General features: G+C 43.3%; 1 protein-coding gene across 2 annotated transcripts in view; it reads right to left on the reverse strand.

Moving 5' to 3' along the window:
• Window positions 1-4,272: 4,272 nt before the first annotated feature.
• Window positions 4,273-24,799, reverse strand: part of ank1a (ankyrin 1, erythrocytic a) — a 36,149-nt gene continuing 15,622 nt past the window's right edge. The window contains exons 22-43 of one of the 2 annotated variants that reach the window (XM_053421005.1): window positions 24,621-24,693; window positions 24,495-24,515; window positions 22,441-22,561; window positions 22,163-22,241; window positions 21,424-21,539; window positions 21,096-21,320; window positions 20,786-20,940; window positions 20,483-20,694; window positions 18,168-18,372; window positions 17,817-17,913; window positions 17,437-17,665; window positions 16,720-16,848; window positions 16,474-16,593; window positions 16,281-16,365; window positions 16,067-16,141; window positions 15,580-15,711; window positions 15,028-15,183; window positions 9,032-9,671; window positions 8,451-8,799; window positions 6,369-6,452; window positions 5,954-6,106; window positions 4,273-4,892 (exon numbers count right to left, since the gene is read on the reverse strand). In XM_053421005.1, the coding sequence (XP_053276980.1) occupies window positions 4,821-4,892; window positions 5,954-6,106; window positions 6,369-6,452; window positions 8,451-8,799; window positions 9,032-9,671; window positions 15,028-15,183; window positions 15,580-15,711; window positions 16,067-16,141; window positions 16,281-16,365; window positions 16,474-16,593; window positions 16,720-16,848; window positions 17,437-17,665; window positions 17,817-17,913; window positions 18,168-18,372; window positions 20,483-20,694; window positions 20,786-20,940; window positions 21,096-21,320; window positions 21,424-21,539; window positions 22,163-22,241; window positions 22,441-22,561; window positions 24,495-24,515; window positions 24,621-24,693 (3,528 nt within the window). In that variant the 3' untranslated portion in view covers window positions 4,273-4,820. The other variant, XM_053421006.1, reaches the window with a different exon arrangement.

Raw genomic sequence — 24,799 nt, forward strand, 5'->3', positions numbered from 1 at the left:
TGTCCTCGGATTTGATTGGATTAAAAGGCTTTTAACATGTGTAGTTTAAAGTCTTGTTGGACTCTCCAGAACAATAAAAAAAAGCAAACAAAACAGGTTAAAATACCCACAAGACCCCAATTTCTCCCCAGGTTACAGGCATTACCCAGACCTCAACAGTCTCTTGGTAGCTACAGCTGTATGATGCTAAAAGTACATCCATAACATAACTAGAATCCCAGTTGACGAGTAAGGGTGCATAGCATTCTAAGTAAATATATATATATATTTTAATATATTTCATATATATATATGTATATATATATATAAGCCTTTTATGTTAAAAACATTTTCTGTGCATGTGCGCAGTTGCATTCCTTAGTATTGAGTAATATGCTATTGCGTTAATGTCTTCAATCCATTCTAAGGGAATATACATGTGTTCTCTAGTTTTTGCAACAGTTAATATTTTTGCATGAACTTGGTGCATGGCATCGTCTCAGTCGTCCCTCAGTGCAGGACTCTCCATTGTTCGTTTCCTCCGATGTGACCACTCCTCCCTCTGTTTGCACTTAGTCCGACTCCTCCGTTCAGACTGTGTTCAAACTGTCACCACGTGGAGGCCTTAGAATGGGCTCAGTCTCGTGTTTGATAAGGGGGCAGAAATAGATCAGGAGGGGGCTGTGTTGAGTAAAAATGCTTGTCATCTCGAAAGACTAGCCATCGAAGCCACCAAGTTATCACACAATTCCATGCAGCTAACCCCCCCCACATACTCCTCGCTCCAACCCTGACATCAGTTGTGCATTTAAAAAACAACCCCCTGCTTCAGAAACCAAGAATACCATAATCATGAGCCCTTCGAGAGCAAACCATAAACACATGAGGGGTGCAACACCATCACACTGCAGTGTAATCTTCACTGACATCAGACCTTTTGTGGTTCATAGAAAATATAAGAAAATATAAACAATATCTGATGAAGGGATATTTTGTTAAAATGTCCAGAAAAAAACAAACAGAGGCTCCTCTTCAAATCACTCTTCTTACATGATCTGTGTGCGTGTTTGACGATGAGATGACGATGAACTGACATGAGCAGATACTGAGTTGAAACAACAGAGTGAAATACTCTATTATCTACTAAAGTACAGAGCCAACACAGATGTCTACTTTATAACAAGACTTAGTTTACCGAGACTTTACATTCATCATCTCTGGCTGTGATGCCAAACTAAACACTTATTATTGAGGGGTGCTTATTGCAACGGTTTTGTGACTTACAACTTTTCCCTTAACATATTGTTTGATGTTTACAGAAAATGAATGCATATAATCAATATCATGTGAGATGATGCGCTTATTGAGGTAAATTAATGTTAAAAAAATATGTGAATTAGAATTAAACGTCTATTTATATATAATCTGAGAGCTGCTGCTCTTTGTCCATTTGCAGTATTACTTCCTGTGATATTATCACAACGTTGACATGTCCACATATCCAGGACTGAATACATGATATTAAAACCACACACACACACACGCACGCACGCACGCACACACACACGGATTCCTTTCAAGGTGCATATGACTGTTATTAAGGTTTAAAAACCATGACCATACAGACGCCGGGCACAATGCAAATGGGATGGCTGGTACATAAGTCATACCGATACTTCTTAAGTGTAAAACTTAAACGTAATAGTTTTCTTGTCTAAAGAAGAGGGATGAATTGCGGGATACTAATGTACTGACATCATTTCTGAGTGTAGTGTGGAGAAGGCTAAAGCTGTGGTGAACAGATCGTAAGCTATCAGAAGCTATGATCCTAAAATCCTCTTTCTCTCCGTCTCTTCGTCGGTCACACTCGAACACACTCGCACAAACAATCCTCTCCTTTTCCAAGCAGTTATTGCTTCTGCTGAAGTACAGCTAAGACAATAAACCATGAACAAATAAAAGACGTAAGAGGAAGGGAAGGGGTGAGACACGCTTCAGGCTCACAGTTGCGGGTCAGTATTACAGTTTCTCATCACAGTGATCGTTGACTGACTGTCTTTGCTACAAGGAGACAAACACCACAGCTCAACACGTCTGTGACCCTTGACACGCGGCACTCCTCGTCTTCTACCCAGGCAAACCAGTGCTACATTATTATTATTACACTATCAACCATCATCTCAGCTGCTGCACCCTCATCAAGTCACACCTTCTGGTGGTGGTAAGATGGTCTGTGAGTGCACCTGATGGGTGTTGGCGTCAGATTCTGCACGATGAGGTCAAACAGACACTGCTACGAGCCGAAGGTGGGATCCTGCCCCCTGCTGGAGGGGGACAGGACTGCTACATCTACTCTGAGAGGCTGACTGAAGGAGCGAGGGGGTGAGAGGTGGAGGTAGGGCAACATGGAGTGAAGAGAGATATGGGCATTTTAGACAGACGTCGGATTAACGCATACCTCACAAGGACACAGCGAACTGTGGACCAAAACGGGTAGAGGGTTGGGATGGTAGGTTCATCTCTCACAACCTGTCATACGTGTCCCTATCAGACAGGTTCGCTGCAGAAACCTGCCTCCAAACGCTCAAAAACCATCTTTACTGAGAGTCATGATTTACACTCTTCCCTCGACAGTTTGACACGTCCAAAGCAAAAGGGTGAACGCACATGAGAAGCACAATGAAACAAACAGCCGGACACACAGAAATCTTGACGTTTAAAAACAGGCAGAGCGACACAACATTTGTATGTTCTTGTACCCACAAAGATCTCGAGATATATAGAATAATACATAGCTCAGACCAAACCAACCAAACAAGAAACGAACGAACAAAAAAAAACAAAAACAGGGAGGAATTTCTTATGTACCTGAAACAGCAGCATCAGTGGCGTTGCTTAGGGATCTTAACATAAACAACACACATAACACAGTCACGCAGAGCATTTTAGTGCATAAGATATAATGTACAACACCAATATCCTTGTGATAATTGTAGCTTTACTGGACTTTGAGAGCACTGGGACAGGTTTGAGATGCTCAGAGGAGTATGGCAGGTCGGAGGGGGAGGAACCTGTTGCCGAGAGATTCTTCATTATTTTATTCATCTCCTTTTTTTATTTCTAAATTTTCCCCTGTTGGTTTAGAAAACGGGTCAGTTATTGACCATACCCTACAATGCATGCCTGTCCCATATACAGCAGTGTCTCCTCCCCATCCCGCCCCACCCTTACACCCACCCCTGTGTTCCCTCAGTATTTGTAGTTTAAGACAGGCCATGCGGCAGCAGTCACTCATGCTGATACAGATAACAGGAAGCACGTTTTGGTTGCTAGTTTTTTTTGTTTGGTTTTTGTTTTATACAAAATCATGCTTCTAGCCTAGTAATAGATTTTTTACCCACAGTTTCTTAAAAAAAAGGAAAAAAAAGTAATAAAAACTACAGTTAAATCTGTATCCTTCTCTTCTGGCACGTGCTGATAGTCGGCAGAGCCGCTGTGGTTGTCAGTAAGTTGTTGTCTGTAGCTGTTTCGTTTCTGCCTGTCTGCTTTTTTTTTTTGTACGTGTTTTTCCTCTTGCCAGCTGCTTCTGGTCATGTGTCCATATAGGATGGGTTTGGTGAAGGGGTTGAATCCTGCGAAGAAGTCTGTAGGGAAGGAGAGACAGGCTGAGTCAGGACGAGAGAAACGTTGGTCTCAACAGATCAGAGAAAAACTTCATACAGGGCAGGTGGCATGCAAGCTGCAGTGAGTCGGTGCAAAAGTGAACATGTTTAGCCGATTTTAACAGCTATGTGCATTATTTAAAAAAGGTCCATCTGAAGTTGATCCAAATTTGTATCACTCACTGTAGAACTACAACACAGCACATTAGTTCTGCAAAAGCCATTCAAGCAAAATGGTTGGCAGAAGTGTTTTAACATTCACAAGTGAGTCGCCAGAAATATCAGTAATGTCACGGCCTTTAAATTAGAAAGGGCAAGTCTCTCTCTCACACACACGCACACGCACTCACACTCACACTCCAGTGTAGGGAAACTGGCTATGCAGCTGTGACCTTGAGATCCTTCTTGGTCGGTTGTTTTGTTGAGTGCACGTTGTGCCAACCCTTTTCCAGCTTGTTACGACATGCATGACGACACCGAATTGACCTGGTGCCATTTATTGCAATATTATTTATCTATTTGCATCAAACTCAATCTCTGTCATCCATCTGTATGGAATTATATTGGATTTGTGTTTAATTTCTGTTTGCACAGTGTGACCTTTTCAACAGAAATATTTTATTCACCTAAGGAGAATTCAACATATGATTTATTTGAGCAAATAAATATCACATTCTGACGCAACACATTTAGATATTCACATATATATCTCCATACATATGATATCATAAAGCAGCCTGAATTTGTATTGCTTATCCAAATTACTAGATTCATAAAGACTGAAATAGACTACTCTTAATACATAAAGTACCATATCAGGTTTCTATGGATTTATCATCATATTACCTGTAGTAATACAAAAAATCTATTTCAAACTCAACATTGGTCATGAGTTAGCAGGTTATTTTTCAGGCAAGTAGGGTTTTCTGATGTTTCTATATTTTGAGAATGAGACATTTATCTTTCTTTGTGTCAATTCTATTTGAATTATTACTTAAAAGAACTATGTAATAGTCATTTTGCTGTGCCAGTCTCACATAACATATCATTAGTATTGAATTAAAGGTACATTCAGATACATTTAATCCCGGGAGACTGGATTAAATGGTCTAGCCCAAAGGTCAGACGATGCACCGTGGCTCGGTCCCGTACCTGAGGGGACGCAGCGCTCAGTCTGCCTCACTGCTTAACTCTCCGCAGACTGGCGCATTTCACTATCTGAGCACCTTTCTTCACATCCACAGTATCGGGCTACATTGGGGGGAGAGGAGGGTGACGACAGAAAAGGTGCGGAGGAGGATCGAGGAGAGATGGGATGACAGGAGCAGAAGAAGAGGGTGAAGGGACGTAGATCAGGAAACAGGATAGTTAGATCAAGTAGGGTGGATAGAAAGAGACAGAGGAGAGAGGAAAGCAGACGGAGAAAATAGTGCAACAGGGAAAGAGAGGACAGAGAAAGAGAAAAATAAGAGAGAAATGCAACAAGGGAGAAGAAAGAGGGCAGAAAAGAGAGAAATCATGTATAAACAATGAGGAAAGGACAGAAGAGATGGATGGCAGTTGAAGATAAGATGGCATCAGAAACATCTACAGTATTTGGGATTCAAAGTAGCGTCAAAAATATTTGCACAGACATTTTTGATTTAGTTCCAAAGTGTTAGGTTTCACACTGTCTGAATGATCTTGATTTGTTAAAGCCCAATCCTCTGCTCCTTCCTGAACGTTAGGCACAAAACCACTGTTTGTAAATCATATCGGACCCAGCTCTAGTTGGTTTGAGTGACACAGCACACAGTCATAGTACTATGAACTTTAATGAAGGCAAAAAAATGACAGAAAAGGTGAGAAAGCGAATGTATTGAGAATATAAACCACTGCAAGAGGCCACAGTCAGTTCAGGAAAACAAACTGGTGTTGCTTAGTCATGACATGAATGATGAGACTCTGATGATGAGTGTGAGCACCTCAACCAAAGCAAGACATGGATATTTAAGTGGAGCTTAATGTTACAGAAGGTCAGCGTCCAAACACACATCTCACCATCTTCTTCACATAATGAAACAAGAAAACGCAAAAAAAAATCCGTTTGTCAGGCTCATGCAGGTTAATCTAGAGAGGGTCTAATGGTGGGGGGGAAACCATGATGAGGTGAAACTATGAAGCTCACTGCAGCACAGAGTCCCCTGTTCAAAGAGACGACTAAATCAAACAGGGCCTCAGTCCAACGCTCCCTGCGCATTTCTTTAGCTACATAACAGAAGCCTCGGCTGTTGTGAGGCCAACAGAGAGCGGCCGGCGGATCAGAATCCCACCTTGCTGCCGTCCCGGCCCAGGATGGCGTAGCTCATGAACTGCTCAGCATCGATCTCCAGCTCATTGTCGTCCTGCAGAGAACCCTCCATGCACACCTCCTGAACCCCCTCCTCACCCGAGCCCTTCCCTCTGCGCACGACCTTACGCACAATCTATCACGTACACACACACACACACACACAGCAGCACACAGGAGGGTGGGAGAGAGAGATGGATGAAAGGAGAGTGGGAAAAAGACAGTGTTGGTGAAATACAATTTATTTTGGGGAATAAATCCACTGATGAAGGCTGAACTGAAAGTAATGATTATTAAGGTAATAATCATTGTGTGGTGAAATGCTATGAGAGTATTGTGACACTGACACAAGGAAAACACGTATGTTTGGTTATGTTCAAACTAATATACTAACTGACCTTTTTTGTGACAATGTTTCCATGTTCATCCTCAAACTGTTCCTCGCTTACTTGCTCCCCTGGAAGATCTTCAACCTCATCGCCCTGTGGAAACATGTGGACCATTTAATAATATTGTTGCTTTAAATAAGCCATGAATACACTTTCCTCCTCAGCAAAGTCCAGAACGAAAATTAGCACAAAATGATGGGCCTACAGTGTGTGGAAATAGTTTTCACAGCAGTGTAATAGTGTTTAGAGGCACCCATTAATCTGACACCCAGAGGAGGAGATGAACGACAGATGGGTGAGGGGTGTGAGCATTGTTTTAGAAAAGCATGTCAGTTCCAACAGCTGGGAACATATGAGGCTCATGGATGCTTTTTAGTAACATCGATAATTACAGTTCGTGAAGTTCATGACAATACAGTTATAGACCAAGATTATTTGCAGCATGTGTGCACAGCTATTTTTAAGCTGCAGCAAGTGATGTGAAGAAGGGTCAACGGCGCCGGCGAAGTTAAAATTCAAACTGTACTGACACCGATGATGTTTAAGATACAAAAAGGAAGAAAAGTTTATTTTAGACATGTCCCCTTGAGCCCCAAAAAAAATTGACATCTGTTACCACAGAGGAATCAATTAAGTCCCATTCTCATAGTAGTTTGATTTAACTTACAAGTTATTTCCCAGTACATTTCCTTTCCCTTATTTACACAGTGTACTTATTTAATCCCAACAGCCATCTTGCTGACTATGCCTACATCACGACAGGAAAATCCTTTACGACCTGAATCCCTCAAGCTTCCACACAACAGATATTTTCCTCCCTCTCTTTCCTCGTTTTCCTGCCCGTTAGCTCTTTCTCCGAGTCTCAGCTTGACTCTCCTCTGCCCCCCTCTGTGTACCTTGAGGATGACCCTGCGACGCACCACCCTGGTGGTGACGTTCTCCTCTTCGTCTGCAACCCCCTCGACCTCCCCGAGTTCCCGGTCCAGCTGAGCGTGTATGTAGGTGAGCACGGACCGCACCGAGCCGCTGGCTATGTGGAGGACGTTCTGGCAGCTGATCACCAGGAAAGCCAGCAGCACGAAGCTGAAGAGGAGCTCAGTCACCAGGGCCCACATCTCCCCACTTTGATTCCCAGTTAATCAATAACTGCTTGCACACGACAATGCACGACTTCACGCCCCCTCAACCTTCCACGGCTGCTATATATCCACGCAGCACCTCCTTCAGCTGAGAGAGAGGGTGACAGCTGCAGTGCTCGGCCTCCTGTCACTTTGGTTTTGTGTCCTTTAGTTTGTATCCGTCCTCTTTTTGCTGGGGCTGTGGAGCATTTCCCCTGGTCTCTATTCCCTGACCCTCCCACTGTCCGCGGAGAAGTAACCACTCAATGACAAATCTAACCTTGGGAGGATTCTATTCCCACCTCTCTCTCTTTCTGACCATGTGACCTTTGGGCTTTAAATACCTCTGGCTGCTCCAGTGAGGCTCTGTATGCCTGGGTAGCAGCATTGACAAACTTGCCCCCTCACTTTAAGCATACACTGGTTACTTAGTTGTCTTTCCCCATGATCCTCACAGACTTTAAGGTACATTTCTCCAAATTCAATCATAACTCTACGCAGACGCAACAATGCAGCAAACAATACAGCCTTTGTGGACTTTGTATTGAGCTGTATGAGATGGTTTAAGGTTTATCAAGACCACGGAGGACCTAAACACAACACTCTATTTTTAGTTTTATTTAGAGTTTCATAGCAGTGTCTGTATTTTACAGTGTGAGGTGTCTGTGTGGTCCCAGAAAGTCAACACGTGGGAATGAGTGTGGTGGGGATCATATGACATGGGTGGGACAGTGAGAATACGCGCTATATTTGGCTGGACATACTGTTTGTGCCCATCTTGGGGACTGTGTGTGTGTGTGTGTGTGTGTGTTTACAATCCAGTTCTAGGATCTTTCTATCCATTCTTTTTATTGTATCTGCAAAAATAACCTTAAAAATATCTGTTCAGCTGATTCAGTACTTTGCCGAAGTTTATTTCTAAAGGCAGAACAAACATTCCTCTTACTTTGCGTGGAGGGAGCACCACACTCACCTGGCCCTTCAGCCGAACGTCGTCCCAGGCCCTCAGCTCTGGTACCCTGTGTGGGAAGCCCAGCCCCTTCTCAAACGGCTGGGTACCTCTGAAGTGACCCCGTAAGATCTCAGAGTGACCCATGTCCCTCACTGGCTGAAGCAAGGCCTCCTGGGAAATAGGAGATTGGTCTCCATCCACAGCGTTACGTACTGATGACATCATGGTGTCCATGGCCTGCCTGGGCTTAGGCTGACTGCCCACCCAGGCCTGAGTAGGGTCAGTAGCAGGGATCCAACCCGGGCCTGCCTGTTCCTGCAGGTAGGAAATGAAAGAGCTTCCACCGCCTCCGTTTCCACCATTACCTGACCTGGAACGAGAGAACAGATCAGTGAGGACATCGTGCATGCACTGCTACTCACTGCATGGAAAGTAAGACAACTCTCATAAACTTTGGGGATTCACTTTCTCTTCAAGGTATCATCGGAACAACTCCAGTTTACCAATGATTTTTTGCTGACGTACAAAAGAGTTGAAGGGATAATAAGTACAGATTGTGACTTTGCAGAGGCACCTGAGGGGCAGACAGGGGTCTGACTCACCTGTCGCCATTTCGATCTGCAACACAGCTCAGACCAGGTGACTCACTCAGCCGAGCATACACCCTTTGTTGTCCTGCAACAAGAGAAATCCCTTCGTCTGAGCCCGTCCCTCCACCTCCTCCTCCTCCGGCTCCTCCACCACCAGTTGTGCTGGTCACTCTCGAAACCTCCGAGCTTGCCTCTGACCCCTGACCATTGTTCAGACCGTTAAGATTAATCCCAGCGATGGTGCCCCCAAGCGAGGCTGGCGTGGCTGTGCTGAGCGAATCGACACCCATCTCTGAATCGTCTTCGGGCAGCTCAATGGAACCACTCAGCACCCCACCCCCTCCACTGGCTGCACTGGCCTGACTGGCCGGCCGACCCAGACTTCCATACGGTAGCCCCAGCAGACCTTCTGAATCGTCCGCATTGCTGCACTCCAGCGAGGAGTCCTCCACAGGCACCAGGGAGGGACTGTTGCCTGAGGGCCACACCTGCACATCAGACATCTCCATGAGGGTGTCTTCTTCTGTGGTAGCAATGGGTGCACAGTCCAGACTGGAGACTTCCTGCCAGTAAGGCTCAGCGCCCAGCGGGGAGGGCAGACTGTACTGCATGGAGGCCGGCGAGAGAAGCTCATCCTGCGCGAGCCCATAACCTGGAGCGAGACAGAGAGAGGCATACTGACACCCGGCCCCCCTACCTCGCTCCCAACTTCAACCCCACAGCACCGGGACCCTGGGAGGGGAAAGGTACCCCTGCCCAGGAGCTGGGCATTTAGGGGAGGAGGAGAGGAGGCTGAAGGGACAAATGGGAGAGAAGAGGGGAGGGAGAGAGGGGGAGGGCCAAGACAATAGGAGCTGAAATAAAGGTGCAAGGAGCTTAGGACAAAAGAGGAAGAGGGGGTGTCAAGCTCGATCAGCCAGAGCTGACGGTGAGGACAGCAGCGGCAGCAGCAGCAGACACGGCCAGATGGACCGAGACAGAAACCGAGGTTCAAACCCAGCAATGACTGGTGCTGCTCTGCTGTCTGCCACCTGCAGGGAGACGGACAGGAATTACTGCCTCTGCCTGAGGCTGGGACACACACCTGTCCAACAGTGACACACACTTTGTCACACGTACACATGCCGTAAACACACTCTCCCACTGTCTCATTCTTTCTCACACACACCCTCACTCTCATGTATGCATGCATTCAAAATCCTCTCAAAAACAGGCAGGTTGATATCGTTGCCAGGCTGGATAGCATGCATGCAGGCAATCTCATTCTGTCCTCACACACGTCGTCCCGCACATCAGCTCACGCCACAGAGCTGCTGACTCTCTCTTTGACACATAGAATTTTCAAAATACTACGAATGACACAGCTACACTTAGTTGGCAGTTTATCCAGTGAACTTACCAAAACCTAATACAGTCCGACACAAACGGTTGTGTGTAGATCCCTCCTTTGATAGAAGTTATTTCAGAGGGTTGTCGATTCAGCAGCTATGATAATTACACAGGCTGTAGAATGTGTGGCTGTTGAATTGTATTTCATTAAATATTTAGATGTGATTCTGTTATTCAACCTATCCCCATTGATACAATGGCTGGACGATGACAAAATCATGTCCATGCATCACAAAACAAGTCAAACTGCCACCTCCAAAATGACCATTTAGGATTAATAGCAGGACATTTTGTATTAGACTGTATTAGTTTGAGGTATATGTACCCAATAAACTGCCGACTGAGTGTATTAACATATAATTAACACACAGGCTACAGAAGCCTCATGGTTGGCGGTCTCAAAAATGTTTTGGAACATTTATTTCAAATGAAGCTATGTCACTCATCAAAACTGCAAACTGTTATTGTGCTGTGGACTCAGGTCACTCCTACAAGTGTTTCTTGGACAAACGGTCATAACTCCTGTTTGGAGAGGCAGATCAGATGTGATCCAGCTCAATGTCACAGCAGCATGAATTAGTGCTTTGTATATTTTACATTAATTCCATTTGAAGTCTATGAAGAGTGTGCTTTTACTCTTTAAGCGTACAAATAATCTGTCCAGTATTTTTCTTACCGAGTTAATTATGCTGAAAATGACTGACTAACCTGCACAGAGTTTATGTGAAATTTTTAATAATTTTGGCAATGTAGAAAAATCTAAGTGTGAGTGGTACTGTTACAGTATAGAAATATATTAACCAGAAAATGAAACAGGAGATATGGTGCAGGACAAGAAGAGGAAGTAGAGGTTACTCCCCTTCAGGAGAGAGAGTGAGAGACAGAGAGAGAGAGGTGCTGAGAGAGAGTGACTGTATGTGTACACTTTCCACTGAGGAGAAAGCTGTGCAGAGCTGTGCATGGTGTAACTTGACTCATGTTTAGCACCACTGCTGTTGAGCACTGCTGAGAGTGCAGGAGATATTTGTGACACCAAGCGGCCAAGAAGATGTCTCGTCCTACTTTCTGTTGTGTTCTCTCAGCCTCTCAAGTACTGTCATTTGTCTATATAAACTATTACTCTTAAATATCGTTTTTTTGCAAAGTGCATTTTCTCAAGGGGAGTTAGAAAGTTGAAAGAGGTGATCAGTTTTCACTAGTTATTTCATGAAGATATCCCTATAAAAACCTATTCTCTATATTTTGGAATGAAATAAAAGAAAGACCTTTTGGAGAGGAAGAAATTAATGGAAGTGTGAAATATGAAAAAATTTGGCTTTTGCGACCCCATTGATAGAAATACATAAATACAACAACGAAGCAGTGAAGCTCACATAAAATACATATAAATCAAATATAATCCTTTTGCACATAGACTTAAACACTGGCTACATATGTGAATGAAAGACACAAACACTTACAAATTAAAATAAAGATGCTCACACTGATAAACTCACACGGACTGATTGATGAGTTTCACATTAAACAATGAGCACGTTTACAATAAACCCACTCTTGTAAAACACTCACAAAGACATCAAAAACATATATTTTAAATAACCCATCTGATGGACAAAGTTTACATAGAAACAACCGCAACATTCATACATGAACAGAGCAGACGCAGCTCACAAAAAAGGTTTGTGGCCTTTTTTAACCCCACAGACCAGAGCCCTGAGGAGGAACAGAGACAGACTGTAGGATCATTATCTGTGTTGGTGCCATGCAACAACACACGTCTGTCGGTCAAGCAGCATCAGGTTCCAATGCAGTGTTTGAGTTGTCCAACATGCCAGTGATACTCCTCATCCCAGTGTCACCATGCAAACACAGGGTGAAATGAGCGATGGAAGTCAGACTCCATGCACATGCAGTCAGGCAGGAGGGGAGGGAAAGAAGGGAGAGGACAGAGTCGGAAAGAGAAAGGAAAGGTAGCAAAAGAGAGAGAGGCAGAGAGGGAGAGAGGGAGAGAGAGAGAGAGAAATATAAAATAGGATGATGAACACAGAAACGGTGAGAGACAGAGAGGGTCACCTCCCCCCTCCCAGTGGGTGCTGAGTACACAGTCTGTGTGAGGGGGTCACAGAGCAGACACTTAAAAAGGTGGGGTTTTCAAGAATATAAGAAATAAAGAAAATGCACGACTGGTCGCAAAAAAAAAAAAGGGGAAAAAATAGATAAATATGTGGGTCAGAGGTCAACATGAGGTCGGCATGAGGTCAGAGTTCGGAGAGGAGTGAGAAGGAGGAAGAGTGGGGCGGCTAGGCTGCAGATGACATGTCCAGAAAAACACAGAGAGAGGGACAGATTCACAGGGAATGAAAACAGGGCTCCCAAAAGGACATTCAGTGCACCAACATTAGCCCTAAAGAGTCTCTCAGTGCTCCCCATGCAACCACAGGCAGACAGCACTTTAATCTCCTATTACAGAAGCCTGAAAGAAGGCTGCTTACTGTTTTATATAATGTACTTTTATTTGCTTACCCTGAAATGGTCTTGAAAAAACCATAGAAATGTGCTGACCTATAATAGAGGTGCACTAGAACTATAGAAAAAAGACATGTAAAGATAGAATCAAGTCTGCAGTCTAATTTACTTCTTCTCTCTATTAGCAAATATTCAGGTTACCTCTTCAGCACCTTTAGATATACTGAAATGGCGTCTTTTGTATGGAGGACTGAACCTGACCTAATAAAAAAATTAATATATGGTATTTATATATAATTTAAAATCTGTGAAAATGTACCTATTTCCTTTCATGCCAAAGAGTTCAAATGCAGATGGACACCACTGTCATCTCTGTACGGTAAATGTGAAGCCACCGCTAGCAGCTAGTTAGCTTAGCATAGCATAAAGACCAAGCCCTGTCCTTTTTTTTAACCTAACCTATTTATTGGTCAGCTGCCGTACCCACAATTTTTTTGGCAAGAAGTCAACTTGTCAAGAAATACTAAAAGTACATAATCTCCCTAAAACCACAACTTGTGATCGGATTAAAGAAAAGGATTTTTCCTTGAAGTCAGGCTCAGTCCTACATATCTTCTTGAACAGTCTCAGAGTCCTCTCCCAAAAGCTAGGCTCGCAGTTTCCAGTCTTAATGCTAAGCTAAGGTAGCTAGCTTCTGTCTGTGGCTTCATATTCGTGACATTTTACGGCAAGAGAGAAAATTAGCATATTCCCAAATCTAATCCTATAATATAAAGTGAATAAACGTACTCTCGAGACAAATTGAGAAATGAGAACTATTTAAAAAATGACTGAATAAATCTAATGCACAAGGAAATCAAGAATAATTTAGCATTTTAATGGTTTTCAATTTCTTTGAGCATTTATGATTTATTTTTCAATTCTTTGCGTGTTTTATTTTTATTTTACTATTTCTCATTCATCAGACAAATTATTTATGGATTTATGGCCTTAAAAGTCACGTTCGGGCTCCTGCTTGGTAAACAAACTACACTGGAACTATAAGTTGTGAATCTCTGAAAACCCGTCACTCTGAAATAAACAGAAGACACAATATCCCAGTATTCAGAGCGGCACAGCGTTTTTACATTAAATGTCAAAGCGGGAACGGCCTTTGGGAGGCAGATAGGCGGACAGATAGACAGACAACACAGATACACGCTTATCAGATTCACTTCAGCTGTGATCTGAACGTCTCCCTTTTTTCTCCCTTTGACACTCATGGTCATATCGGTATGCATGGTTACATCTCAGACTATTGCTCCAGTTTTCACAGAGAGGACCTTTCACCTGTCGGACGGACTCGTCGCCTGCACCAGAAGCTGCTCACACCAGTCCAGAGGTGAAAATGGAGTCAATAAAGATGTAGGTTATGCATGTGTGAAGGTAACCATGAGGAAAAGGAGTAAAAGACTGAGGACTGACAGTTGGTAAGAAGCCCAATAATGCTAAGCTATACTTATGATCAACATGGACTGATCATGTATGACAAAGTGTGGTTTGTCTAGACAAAACATCCAAACTAAAGTTAAGTCCATCTAAATTAAAACGATGCTTAAAGACTAAACCATCAGCGGACCTATCTTGCTAAGGAACACACATCTTTATCTCATGAATCGTAATAATTATAAAAACACTAATAAAACTATAACTAGACAGAGTTTTGGGTTTATAAAAGAGTTTGTTTTTGTATGAGGAATAACTTAGATCTCGAATGTTATGATCAATGGCTATGGAGTGCTGGATGACACCCAGGCATTCACCTTTTATGTTTCACCTCCATTCACTAACCATAATAATCCTTCATCATTTAAATAATGCAGTGTCAAATGTATAAGCAGAAGAACGAGGCTTTAGTAGGAGTGTCCTGAGTCCCTCTGCATGTTGCTGGAGGTAAAGTCCTGCAAAAGTTTGACGTTTGTGGAAGCTTTCATACCCAACAGCATCATAGGGAATAAATAAGAACGACAAGGGGACAACACAGGAGAAATCAAACTTCACTTTACCTTCAGGGGATTTTAGGGAAAGAGGATTCGTTTTTTTTATTGGAAAAGTGGCTCGGGGTTGATGCAAAAGGGACACAGGGACGAGGCTGCACTGGGGAAGGACCTTACCATTGGTCATACCAGGGGAGAGGTGTTCTCTTTCGTTGTTTCGGCGTCGGGTCATATCACGTGAGCCTCGTCTCTCAGGCTGGGGCGGCTGGCCCTCCAGCATGCTGACGATGTCCATGCGGTCAATGCTCTTCAGAGCCGTGTACAAGCTCTCCACTGCAGTAACGACAGATGCCGGAGACACACATAGCAAGGAAGAAGGGGAAGGAGGAGAGGGGTTCCCGGGACAAACAGCAACACAATTACAACACCAATCGGAACTTTGACTGGATTAAAAAGGCAGAACCTTAAAGAATATAGAGCGTAACCATGACAGCCCACTTTAAGAGTGGATATGGTTCCGGAAGTAAACTTAACACTTCCTTGACATTGGGAATAAAATATGTTTTCTGTAAATGCAGTTGAAATCATTCAGACTTGTGTCTTCTACAGGATTTTTTTAAACAATATTATGGCTGATCTTTTTTTTTTTTTTTTTTTTAAATGAATGGGATTTTTACTTCCGGATCCACGCTGTTGAGCTCTATCATAATTTAAAACTCATGAACTCACTCTTGGCCCTCTTGCCCTCGCGGGTGGCCCACACGTTGAGCAGTGCCGAGCTCTGCTCCAGCAGCGAGTTGGGATTCTCCACACGGATCTTATTGATGTCGTCCACGCTGAGCTGGAGCTCACGAGCCAACTCTGTTTTAAAGAAAGTGAAGGAGAAGATCTGGATCAAGCAGGGGCAATATTTGTATAATATATCCTGTGTGACATGCTGTCCCAGCAGTCACTGTGCTGTTCTCAAAATAGAAACCTGCTTCACAGAAGCTCCGACCAAATGAGAACAAATATTCTGTCTGTTAAAAAGCCACGGCTGGAAAACAGACAGTAATTAGTTTGAATGGCCGGTTGCCATGTTATAACTTTGTTTAATCAGCAACGAGCGAGGAACGCTTGTTAGACATAAGGTAAACATAGACAGTTTACAGCACGCAGCCATGGACACACATACGCACACACACACACACACACACACTAGTCAGCTGTACATTACCGGCCCAACTCAGTCCTAACTGTTCTGCAATCACGGCCATTTTCAGCTCAGTCCTCTCCATGGCACTCATTGATGCTGCAGAAATGAAAACACAACAGAAAGTTAAACATCCGTGTCAATTAAATGTGAAGTTGAGATCATCCTTGTATACTACACAGAGTATAGTGCTGTGAATGGGGTAGAATGATGCTGTGGGACAGTTGAAGTCTCATACCCATTGCAGGCTCATTCAGGGCGCTGTATCTCTCTCTTAAAGCCAGTGGGGTCAGAGTTCTCCTCCGGTCTTCACTTCCCACAATCTGTCAGTAACATGCAAACACCACATGGTCAGACATCTCAGGGAATAAGACTGTGAATAAAGATGCCTAACATGTTGTGTTGATGTGAGCTAAACTGCAGCTCTTTACCTTGATGCATGGAGGCATGGTGATGTTGAGGTTACAGAGCACGTGTTGACTGTCCTCATACTTGGTGCTCTTGCGCAGGAAGGACAATAATCCAGTGGGCTCTTTACTGCTGTCTCTCACCTTAGAATCACAGACACAGGAGAGATCAATGAAGACACAGAGAGAGATCGATTGGGAGATTGAGCCGGTAGTGTAATGGTTAGTAACAAAGGAAAATAAAATCCAGGAAAGAAAAAATGGAGGTACCTTAACAGACACAGGAATTCTGTTATCTTTGAAGGCCTGGAAGCTGAAGCAGCGAGGCTGCTGGGTGGCCTTTCTCACCGGCACCAGATTTCCTGAACACTCCAGATGAAGCGGCATTCCCTCCATCACCTGCAACATGTGAATAAGACATTAGCCAAAGTGCCAGGAACTTACAGTAGAAACCATAGGCCGCATATAAAGATGGATGAAATGTCAGCTAACCAAAGGTGAAACCAACCCGTTTCAATTGCTCCCTTGTGGCTGGCTGCAGTGTAGGTCATACAATCTGTTACTGGATGGGACATGGGCCAAACTAAAAAGCTTTTCTTGTGATGTTTTCGTCCATTTTGGGAAGTTCTAATCACGTTGATATATCTTCAAGTGCTCATGTTTCTGAAAAGTTTGGTTTTACGTAGTTATGTGATCTTATAAATGTTTGACAGCTTAAAATGACTTGTGATTGGGCGAGCGTGTTTATGTCAGCGGAACCATGTCTCCATCCCCGGATCGCTACTGCACAGACATGGCATGTGCAAACTTTGGCTTTAATTCTGGATAGTTGGAGGAAGTTGAAACGCTTCTTCAATTTTTAAACAGTCAATGGTAGAAATGCATGGCAGAGCAGAACCTATGTTCACCGTCATTGAGTTCAACATACTTCAAGGGATGAGTCTCATGTGTTTTACAGTGGTTTTCAAAACTCGTCTCTGGACTGACCTCTATGTCTCTGCTGCGAGCCACCTCTGTGAAGTTCTCGTGCTGCTCCAGGGTTTTATCCATCTTGTCGTCGGTCATGCAGTAGCAGCGCAGGCGGCCCTCGCGCAGCTCATTCATCTTCGCAAACACAACAAACTTGGCCATGTAGGGTACAGCGGACAGCTCTCTGTAGAGCACGTTGGAAAAGGAGACGGCCTCGGCTGTCCGAGGACAGTCTGCCAGCCAGAACCTGAGAGGACATAATGAAATGTAATCACAGCATTCAACATGTCTTTGTCTTTCATCATCAGATTGACCGGATCACTTGAGATGGCACAGGGACATTTAAACTTGATACGTAACGGCTGACATTTTGTATGAGTTGTGCCAACTGAACTCACCGTGCCGATACATTGGTTGTGAAACCGGCACAGTCATTAGCATAGGCAAGTTTGGTCGTGCCAGTGATGTCCTCCCATTGGGCTGGCGCTGTGCCACCTGGGAAACAGGCAGGGTGAGAAAGATCAAACTGGTTAATCTAGCTTCGACAAACAATAAAGAGATAAGTCTAATGGTAGCTCTAAGATAGAAAAGAAACGTTGTTATCTAACGATGGCACTGACATCACCAATGCGAGTCAGCAATGTTGCCTCTCAACTTTCCTCGTAATCGAAAGAAACTGGCCCCGTCGAAACAGAGACACACACACTTACTCATCCACCCACAAAACCTCCAGTCATTGCATGCAGTACCTATGACGGAGCAAAGCAGGCGCAGACTGGTGGTGTCACCCTCCCCGGCATCTCGGGGGCTCTCCTTCCAGGATGGGGGCAGGGGTATGCGCAGGCCGATGGGTCGGTGGAATTTGCGCCGACGAGGCTCCACAGTGACCACAGGGCTGAAGTTTGCCTGGCTACCTAGAAGCTTTGCAACCAATTCATCTGGAACTGGCTGAGCCTGAGGTTGAGAGTAAACGATGGGGAAAGGGGGAAACGTAACAAGGGCACAGGTTTGACAATGTGGAAGAAAGGAGTGATAAAATAAAATAAAAGATATGAGCAGGTAATTGAGATGTTTTGGGGATAACAGGTAGAATGAGAGAGGATGTGCGAGCAAAATAGGGTCAAAGAGAGGACAACCGAATAGGGAAAAATTAAAGATGAAGAGAGAGAGAGAAAGAGAGAAGTGAAGAGTGAATAATATTCCTCAAGGTTTTAATAAATACATTTGGAAAGACAATGGCAACACACATTGGTTGTAGAACTTAATCATCTTTTATTGTGAAAAGTATCGTGTGTTAACAAGAAGCTTTTACAATCATTAATACAAAAAGGAAATCAAAGAAAAAGGCTCTGTGGTGTTTCATAAGGCCACATGATGATACTACAGCAAGATTTAAGTTCAATATAATGTGATTCTGAAAATGAAATGGTTCAAATAAAACTACAGAAGAAAATTGTGTCTATTTTACCTACATTCGGTTATATTAACTATTTTCAGCTTTGAGGTAACAACTTGTGTGGTTTATTCTGTGTTAGTTTCCTAGAAATATTTCACTTTTAATGAATTCATCTGTATGTCTAATGTCCAGCTGTTGAAGGAACATTCAAACCATATCAAACTGTCATTTTGGTTTAGAGAAAAATATTCTGACTTTGGAATTTTAAGTTTCTATGATTCCTGCTGATTAATAATTTGCACATCTGCATATTCATAATTTTTAAATTGTCAAAAAAAAAAAATCAAGTGAACACAAATGGAACCTTGAAATCCCAAATCAGCAAATCTGTGAAAATGGTGCTTATTTAAGTAGACATTTCAAGACTGCAAATTATTTTGACAGCGGAAAATATGTGATAATTGCCCCTTTCACTTTGAAACCTTAATAAATATTCGAAATTATTTCAAACTGAAAATGGTAAAAGTGAAAGGTATCACTGAGTCTAAAATAATGACAAAACAGTTAATTTTCGATTGTACAATCTGCAATATAACCCTGTTAAAAATAATCAGATTCCAAATGTTCTGATTTTGAATTCACAGCTGACAGTCCGATGAAAGTCTTTTATTTCATGTTTTGTGAGCAGAAGACATTAAACAGCTAGGACCAACAGCTCGGCACAATCACACAAGGGCAGCGAATACTGCGGGTCACAATTCACCAAAATTGAACTCTATGTGAAGCCACTGTGTGATTTGCCTTGCCTCAGGAAGTAACGGTTTTATTCACCCCTTCCCTCTAATGGACTGGAAGTGAAGGGGGGGGGGGGGGGTTCGCCACTGAAACGTGTGCGTATGTGACTGGGTCCTGTTGGATGGATGCTTGTGCAAAGAAAACTGGTTTCACGTGACAGGATAGGCAGAAAGGTGAGATTGTTGAAAAGTGCTCATTTAATAGGTTCCTTGTAAATATGTCCTCTTATTAACAAATATTTGCTGTATATGTGTGTGATAAAAAGTGAATTCTCCTATCTTTGGTGTGTATATTTGAGGGAACCTGAACTTGACACTTGAATAGTGTTGACAGAGAAGGTGCTCAGGTGTGGGAAACACTTCAGTTCTTATAAAAAGGCTCTTTAGTACATTTTCAGACATTCGTGATACAAAAACCATTGGACTGTATAAGTATAAACACAAACACAGTTGTTGTACTGGTTGTACCATGATTGCAGATGATTTTCCATTCGGTCCTGTTTGAGACAGGCATCTCAAATTAATCAGTTAAATATACTAAATACAGGGCTTCACCAGTGACATAAATGCATTAGTAAGAAAGACATCGCTGAAGATAACAATAACATATCAGCACTAAATGAGCAGTCTGTGTCATATAAAGGTGCCAAGTGCATGCACTGTGTGAAATTAAAGGAAAGTAGGTCCTCTAGAAATACCAAAAGCTAAATAAGCAAACAGAAATGGAACGTCATATCAGGGAAAACTCGGCTGATATGATCGGATCATTCCAAAATCAATCAAAAATCCATCCAACATGCTTTTTCTTTTCAGGCAACACAGGCATTAATGATTCTGTCTCTTCTCCATCCTTTTCCACATGGTCCAATCTCACCTGCAGCCCCAGTCGCACTCGCTTGGTGACTGCCGTCTCGGGAAACGTGGCTTGGACCAGCGGCACCAATTTACTTGTCAGAGAACCTCCCTCCGGACCAATCAGATCGCTCTCCTGCTGGACGCGTGATACGACAGCAAAGTAAAGGGGGAAGTCGGTGGAGATGATTCTGCGAATTCGCTTCTTCCCGAGCTCCTCTTGACTTTCTAATTCTGGGGAGAGAAGAGAGGAGGTTGAAGTTCTTCAGAAGCGACACCAAGCACCGTCGGTTTGAAATCAAGCATGGCGTGTCTGAACTCTTACCCTCATCCATCCCGTTGAGGATTGTTTCTAGCACCTCATCACCGTAGCGATTGCGATGCTCTTTCCAGACAGAGCCGTTCTCGCTCCTCAGCACCACGAGCTCTCGGTCGCCACGACCCAGAGCGGCAAAGTGGGGGATCTCCACGATCACCGGTCTGAACAACACAAATGTAATTATTGTAATAATCACGACTTTTCCAAGAAGATAAAGAGAAGAAAGTTTTTCTCACTACCCCCCCCATTTATAGGAAGTATTTACACTTAAAATAAAAGGTACACCTAGATAAAGGCGGCTCTCAAGCTTCCTCACCCCAGGAACTGCATCCCAGCTGGACCCAGGGAGATGATCCTGCTGGCCAGCCCCTCTCCCTCCACCAGTGGAGGGGGGCTGGTCAGCTTCTGTGGCTTCACCAGGCGGCAGGTGATGCGGGTGGGGGCCGCACAGGTCCGCGGAGGTATGATGACACGCAGACCATTATGCCTGCTGCCTCGCATGGAGCCACCCCGAGCATCCACCATGAAACTTACTAGGAACCTGCCATCAGACGTGGGTTATGATAATCAGCCGCCAAATCCGATAAACAGAGATTAAGTGAAATCATTTTATTTAAATTTTTCTGCAGTGCTGCTGTGCTGACCCTGTGTGTATGGGACTGGCGACCGGGCTGACATTATCCGACGTCTCAGTCGCTGGGCTGCTGGGAATCAGTGAGTCATCATCATATTCTTTGGGCAGTGGAAGTGGAGTGTGTTGCTACAACAGAAAGAAAATCTATTACTTCTCAAAGGACCATAGTTCAGCATCATCTTTTATAGGAACCCTAACTGTGTTACTTACACTATCATCTGTGTATAGTAGAGGATATGGAGAGGGATATGATAAATGGATTATCTGTATTTATTTTTGAAGTAATCATTTTGACTGTGGATAATGAATCTTTTATCTTCAAATGACTGTCGAGGAGGGATCCTCGTCCACAGAGGTCATATTACAAAAAATTGAATTTGTAAATGACTGGATCACGGTGCATGCTGAGTAAGAAAGTATCCTCTTCGTAGTTTTAATATCAAACTGTGTATTTAGATTAAAGCATCTCCACAAAATCATATCCCTCCATATAATTAAAAAAATAACATTAAATACCTAAATTTTATTCTTGACTTTAGATAAAATGCAAGAAGTGGATCTTTACTCAAGGTCCACTCATTCCCTTGTTTCTGGGCTTTCAACTGCATCTCAAAGTCCTTGTCTATTATTTTTCATAGTGACTGAGACTTAAGCAAACTTTTTCCACTGAAGAAGATGGAGATTTGGTAAACTTTGATGTATAATATTGTCAGGTTGCTGTATATTCCTCATGCTGGTCAGTACAGTACCTGATCCATCACATGTTCTTTCAGGAGAACAGTCTCTGGAGAGACTCGTGGGATCCTGGGAATCGCTGGCGAGAAATTTCTGTTGTATGAAAAGAGAAAAAAAACAAGTCAGGTAAAAGAAGTTTATCTACGTCTCACCTCCTCCCAAGAGCTCATCCCTGGTGTTCAGTGATTGTCTATGGTGCGCCCCCCTCTATCCATCCATCCATCCATCCACTTATTAGCCTGTGGCTACCAGCTCAGCTCTCCCCCCTACTTCCCCACCCAGCCCCCCTTACGCTGTGCCCAGCCCTCTCTCGTACTCCAGTGATTTCTTGGGGGAGAGGAAATCGTCATCATGGTCTTTCATGTCATCCATCTTCCCGTACCTGGCCCCTTCTGTCCCCAAGAGCTCCTCTCCTTCAGAGAACATGCCAAAGAGAGCGAACAGACCGTGGTCAGGTTGGTGAAACAGCAAAGAGAGAGAGAAAAGAATAGAGGAGGATGGTTAACCGCTGGTTAGACGGGTTAGAAAACATGATGACCCAGGATTTAGGTGATGGCTCTGTGGTGTGGACTGGTGAAATGACCCATTAGTGATGATGATCTGTACACTGACCCTACTGCTCTTACCATAGCAAACACTGAAATACAGTCACATCTACAGATCACCTAAAACACCTCAACAGTCCAGCAGGTCACTGTTTCAGGCTAATGAATCCGGCACTTCAACACATCACTACATTGAAACAGGAGGGGACTTCTGGTAAACGTAGTCTGGGTAGCTGTGCACAGAGCAACATAATCTCATTCCAGAAATCTGCTGTCTAGAGAACAAACAGTTATTGAGCTTTAGGTTTCAGAGGTATCGTCTGGCCCAGAGTGATGTGTGGGGAGATTGCTCAAAAAAAATAAAATCACATGACTACAAACACAATCACAACAGCATCAGGACACTACAACGCACACGACAGGAGCACAATCTGTTCCTTGCTCGTCTTTGAACGCACAGTACAGTATTACCCTGATGTTCCGGTTACTTACCACCCCCCCTGAAAATGGCTGTGATTTTCAGAAATTCACCAGCAATGAAAGTCAGTGTCCCCTGTGTGTTTTTAAATGTGACTGTATCAGCTCAGCCTGGGGGTCTGTATGAGCTGCAGAGCCAACGTGATACTGATGGTGTCATCGCACTATGTTGGACTGTGAGTGCACTTCCTACAGGTTTGGTTTTGTCATTACTTAGCTAAACTTACAATTATTGATCTTTTTGACCATGTGGGGGCAACAGAAACAGGTCGTTAACCATGAGCAGACATTATGGCAACATCCACACTAACACGTCTCCGTTTTAAACTGGGGTCTCTGACGTATAACAATCTCTGTCGGCATGAGCGTTTTAGCTCTGCCTCAGTAATGATCCCTGTCAGTACTCACACACCTGTACGTGTAGATCATGTGTGTGCTGGTATAGAAAGGAAGCAGATTGTCTTCTCTGAAGTTGGTTGCATGTTTACAGCAAGGACTACAAACAACCATCACTCTCCTTTCAGCTGCTTTTGGTCTCTACCAACTCATGGGGGAAAATATCTGGCTGTTGAGCTACTGAATGCTACAACCTATATGTTCACAAACTAACTGGGAACCGTGTCTGACTGCTGGGGAAGTAGAATACAGTTGATTGTTAACATTTCTTTCTTAAAAAACCACTCCAACATTACAGGTTCGAAAAACCACAAAAATCACTGAAAGTCGCTGAAAGCCTCGTTCTGCAGTGCTGAGGGTAACTGGCACTGGGTGATCCGATCAACTCCTTTTATATACTGGTCGTCAGATATATTGTTTATATAAAAATACTGATTATAGCAATTATTAAATTACGATTCCCTAATGTCCAACAAACACAAATCACACTATTGCACGAGGGAGACAGATTAAAATGCAGACTCTACTTTAGACATAAACAAGAATGACTGGAGAATCAACTATGAACTAATAATGCTCACAGAGCAGTAAAATATTCAATTTATTTAAATGTGATATCGGTAACAATGATTATACGGCAGATACTGTATAAAACTATGACTGTAAAAGCAAGAACTGCTGTTATATAACCTGGACGGTTAGAGGATGAGGGTGTTCATCAAAAGGACGTTTAGAGGTTACAGACATGGGTGCTATGGGAGCATGCCAATGAGAAACCAGAGCCACCATCACAGTGAGCACCACCACAGAGGGGACGCGAGAGAGAGGCAGAGAGGCAAAGATGCAGAGAGTGCGCTTGAAATGGAGCCAAACACTTTATTACAACAACCTATGAATGCCGCACAAAGAGAGAAAGAGACATTCATACCCAATGTTAGCTGTGCAATTCCTAAAAAAGGGTAAAGGGCAAAAGAGTTGAAAAAATACATAAATGTATCTGACGAGTTTAAACATACTAAAATCAGACTTAGTAATGACAATTTTTTTGCTCTACCTTCATCCTCAGAAACGTCGAGTATCTCATCCACAGTTTCAGGGAAGCTCATGCGATGTTTCTCTGTGGACGTCTGCAGGGAACAGAAGAGGAAGAACCAGTTACACATACGACTTTAAGAGAAAATGTTTTAAACTTGATTTACTTTTGTAAAGAAAAGTGGAAAAGAAGTAGAATAA

The sequence above is a fragment of the Pleuronectes platessa genome, chromosome 4 (genome assembly GCF_947347685.1).
Source record: "Pleuronectes platessa chromosome 4, fPlePla1.1, whole genome shotgun sequence".
Lineage (NCBI taxonomy): Eukaryota > Metazoa > Chordata > Actinopteri > Pleuronectiformes > Pleuronectidae > Pleuronectes > Pleuronectes platessa.